The 3,586-nt window shown below is 66.1% G+C and overlaps 1 protein-coding gene across 1 annotated transcript; it reads right to left on the minus strand.

Moving 5' to 3' along the window:
* Positions 1-715: 715 nt before the first annotated feature.
* P3H4 (prolyl 3-hydroxylase family member 4 (inactive)) lies at positions 716-2,758 on the minus strand. Its single transcript, XM_035900113.1, has 7 exons — positions 2,741-2,758; positions 2,320-2,469; positions 1,767-1,938; positions 1,553-1,681; positions 1,189-1,445; positions 835-976; positions 716-750 (listed from the first exon to the last, which is right to left on the minus strand). The coding sequence occupies exons 1-7, from the start codon at positions 2,756-2,758 to the stop codon at positions 740-742; spliced, it is 879 nt and encodes a 292-aa protein (XP_035756006.1). The 3' UTR covers positions 716-739.
* Positions 2,759-3,586: the final 828 nt, after the last annotated feature.

Below are 3,586 nucleotides of genomic sequence, written 5' to 3' on the forward strand. Positions count from 1 at the left end.
AAAAGCGACTGTGCAAGTTGGGAAGTATTAAATTAACGGAGCTTAAGGCTACAGAGGGCTGGTGTGACGAAAATTCAAGGCACACGCAGGGCACGGGTGACGCAGCCTCACCAGGCTGCAGCCACACGGCAGCACGGGGACGCCGGCACACCGGGACCCCCCTTGTAGCACCAGGCCCTGGGCTCTGAAGGGACCCCAGGCTCTGGGGGTGGGCTGGGAGGCTGGAGGCACAAGGGTAGGAGCCCAGGGGAGCTTGAAGGAGGGACAGGACCCGCACGCACGCCCAGCTCTGGCAGCACCATGCATCGCTCCCAGAGCAGGGGCAGCCCCCCGAACCCCTCAAGACAACCCGGGGGTCGGTCCCAGCGCACCGTCCGCAGCTCCTGGGGAGGAGCAAAAGGACACTGGGTTTACCCCAGTGCTGCAAGGCACCACCGCTGGCCAGGGCTCCTGGGGACACTGGGGACAGGGATGGCCCAGGGCAAGCTCCCGGGCAGGCAGGGAGGTTCGGCGGTGCCGGTGCTCAACCGACGGGAATCGGGCTGCGCTCAGGGCAGCAGATGTCCAGATGGCAAAGGCAGCCCTGCCGCAGGGCACCGGGCAGGATCAGCCCTTCCCCACGAGCCCAAGTTTCTGTGCAGCAGCTGGCAGGAGCCTGAAGCCCGGCGTCCCCGGGATGGTATCGCAGGGCCACCGCTGTCCAGCTCTGCCGGGGCCAGGCCCCCCTTCGCCTGGCTCATCACAGGGTCTCTACAAACAAGGAGGGCTCGATGGCACCAGGGCGCTGGCAGCAGCCACCCCCCCAGCACAGCCCCCACCCCTGGCATCAGGAACCTTCGTCGGCTTTGTCCCCCTTGGTCCTGGGCTCCTGCCACCACTCTGCGAAGAAGCCCTCCTCGTAGTCGCCTTCACCCTCGAACTCGCCGTCAGAGGGCAGGTCCCACGCCTCCGGTCCCTCGCCACCGTCCACCTCCATCTGCAGCGTGGGACAAGCAGGGGGTAGCGGGGCTCGATGGCCCTGCCCGCAGCTCATCCCTGAGCTACAGCCTCTCCTCCAGGGCTGGTTTGGTGGTCGGACCTCCTGCCCGAGGAAGGGCCCTACCTTGGGGTATCCACGGCACCCACCCGCACCACCCCAGCACCCCCCAAAAGCACCCAGATGCACCCTGCACCGGGGACGTTGTCTACCTCATCGTCAGCTTGCAGGTACTGCATGGCGAAGTCCAGCATCTTCTTCTGGGCGGCCGTCCGGTTGTGGTAGCAGGGCCGTGGGACAGGGGGGACTGGGGGGGTCCTCACCGGCCGGGGCTCGAAGTCCTCCTCCTGCAGGCGCCAGCGCTCGCGGTGGAAGCGGTAGTAGACCAGGTTCTGCTGCATCACAGCGTCGCCCGGGTCGAAGAGCATGTAGCTGGAGACGCTGCGCACCGCGTCCCGCACGTCGTTCACTGCAGGGAGCAGCGCTGGGTGACGCAGGGGGTGACACCCCACCCAGGGGCCCGCAGCACCCCAGGGTGCCCCGAAGGCACAGCCCCCCGCTCCCGCCGGCACTCACGCTTGTAGTAGGCGAACTGCAGGTAGTGGTACATGGTGGCCACAAACTTCTCCACAAAGCAGCCGCCCACGTTGGGGGTGAGCTCGGTCTCGCAGTCCACCTTGCACTGCAGCACGCTCACAAAGTGGTCTGGGGGGAGGCATCAGGCAATGCACCCCACGGCCCTCAGCCCCCCACCACGAGCCTGGCAGCCCCCAGCCCCCTGCCCGGTCACCTGCGATGGCAGGGTAGAAGTCCTTGAACTCCTGCAGCTCGTAGGCGCCCTCGCAGCCGGCCAGGCAGTCCTCATGCGCTCTGTAGTACTCAGCCAGCGCCTGCTCCATGTCGGCCGCGCTGCTCCGGAAATCCCCGTTGTTGTACAGCTTCACCGACCGCACGAATATCGGCTGCCGGGGACCAAGCAGGCACCGCTCACCTCCTTGCCGGGCACCGCAGCCCCGCTCTGCCCGCCAGCAGTGCCAACCTGCCGTGCTCTCCCCAAGGCAGCTCCATCCCCAGTATGGGCCCCATGGAGATCATAGAATCATAGAATCGTCTAGGTTGGAAAAGCCCTTTAAGATCATCGAGTCCAACCGTTAACCTAACCCTGCCATCCCACCACTAAACCATGGCCCTAAGATGCTCTTTTGGGGGCAGGAGGTGAGCAACCAGGGCTCAGCGAGGGAGGGCCGCTTCCCTTGGGGGTCAGCAGGACCAGGCTGTGGCAGCCAGGCATGCAATGAGCTCTGGGGAACCCCCCCCCCGCCCCAGCCCCGTCCCCTCCTCACCTCGTAGGGCTGAGCCTCCAGGTCAACCAGGTATTCATCCACGTCCAGCATCGTCCTGTAATAGTTCAGGTACTTCAAGGTCATCTCGTGCTTGGGGTTCTTCTGCAGGAAGGTGTGGGCAGCGGACACCGCTTTCTCGATCTTATTTGACTGGGGAGGGAGGAAGAGCTGGTGCAGCAGGCTGCCGGGGACACAGCTGGGGCCGACGCTGGGGCTGCGGGGGGCTCAGCACCCAGCCAGACCCCAGGACCCCAGGGCAGAAGGCTGGTCCTCAGGAGGGAACAGTCTGGCACCCGCCGTGCCAGCCCCGAGCCCAAACATCTGCTGAGAGCGATGGCTGGATTTATCTGCGTTGTCCGTGGTCCCAGATCCTGATTATCCAGCCGATCCACTGCAGCCGCCCGTGCCCAGCTGCACCAACCTCCCGCTCCATGCCCATGGTGGGACTGGGGACAGCTCAGCCCCTCGTGGACCCCCCCATCCAGCCAGGAGCGATCCATGTGGCACGGGCTTGATCCACACATCCGCCCTCGGGCACTGACACCAGCCCGGGCGAGCGGCCCCCGCTCCCCCACTGCTTGATGAGCTCTCAGGTTGCAACTTCAGGGGAATGAGGTTGGGGGGGTGATGAAGGAACTGTCCCTGGAATGGGTTTTGGCCAGAGCACGCAAGAGGAAAAGGCATTAAGGAAGGATCTAGGACAGGCTGTCCCTCGCCACTGCCAGGTGAGGGGGGCAGCGGTGCTAAGCACTAAAGCAGCATCGGCACCGGCAGCCGGCCAGCGGCGCAGCCCGGGACCCCGACCAGCAGCGGTGCCTGGGGAGGGGAGCATCCCCTGCCAGGGCCACTCTGGCCAAAGGAGGGTCACCCCGGGGCAATCTCTTACAAAACCTCCCTCCACGTCTGCACCGTGAGCCCAAGCAAGCGCTTCTCCCTGACGGGGCATCCAGACACGTGTCCTGCAGCCATCACGGTGACACCGGTCCTGCCAGCTTGGGCCCCTCAGCCAGGGCAGCCCCTGTGTCCCCCTCCCCAGGCAACACTCTGCCCAGCCAGGGGGACCTTGGGGGGCCAGGGCAACACAAAGTGGAGTGGGGGGGACACAACCACAGGGGCCCCCAGTCCCCGGCGTGCCCCTCGCGTCCTGCCTGATGCATCCCAGATGATGCTGACGTGCCACGGTGCAGGGGCAGGATGGAGGAGCCGGGGTGGGGGGGATGCCAGACGGGGAGAGCGGGGAGGGGGGCGCGGGAAGGGGAGGCGCATG

This window comes from Egretta garzetta, unplaced genomic scaffold (genome assembly GCF_000687185.1).
Source record: "Egretta garzetta isolate BGI_Z169 unplaced genomic scaffold, ASM68718v1 scaffold728, whole genome shotgun sequence".
In the NCBI taxonomy this organism is placed as follows: Eukaryota; Metazoa; Chordata; class Aves; order Pelecaniformes; family Ardeidae; genus Egretta; species Egretta garzetta.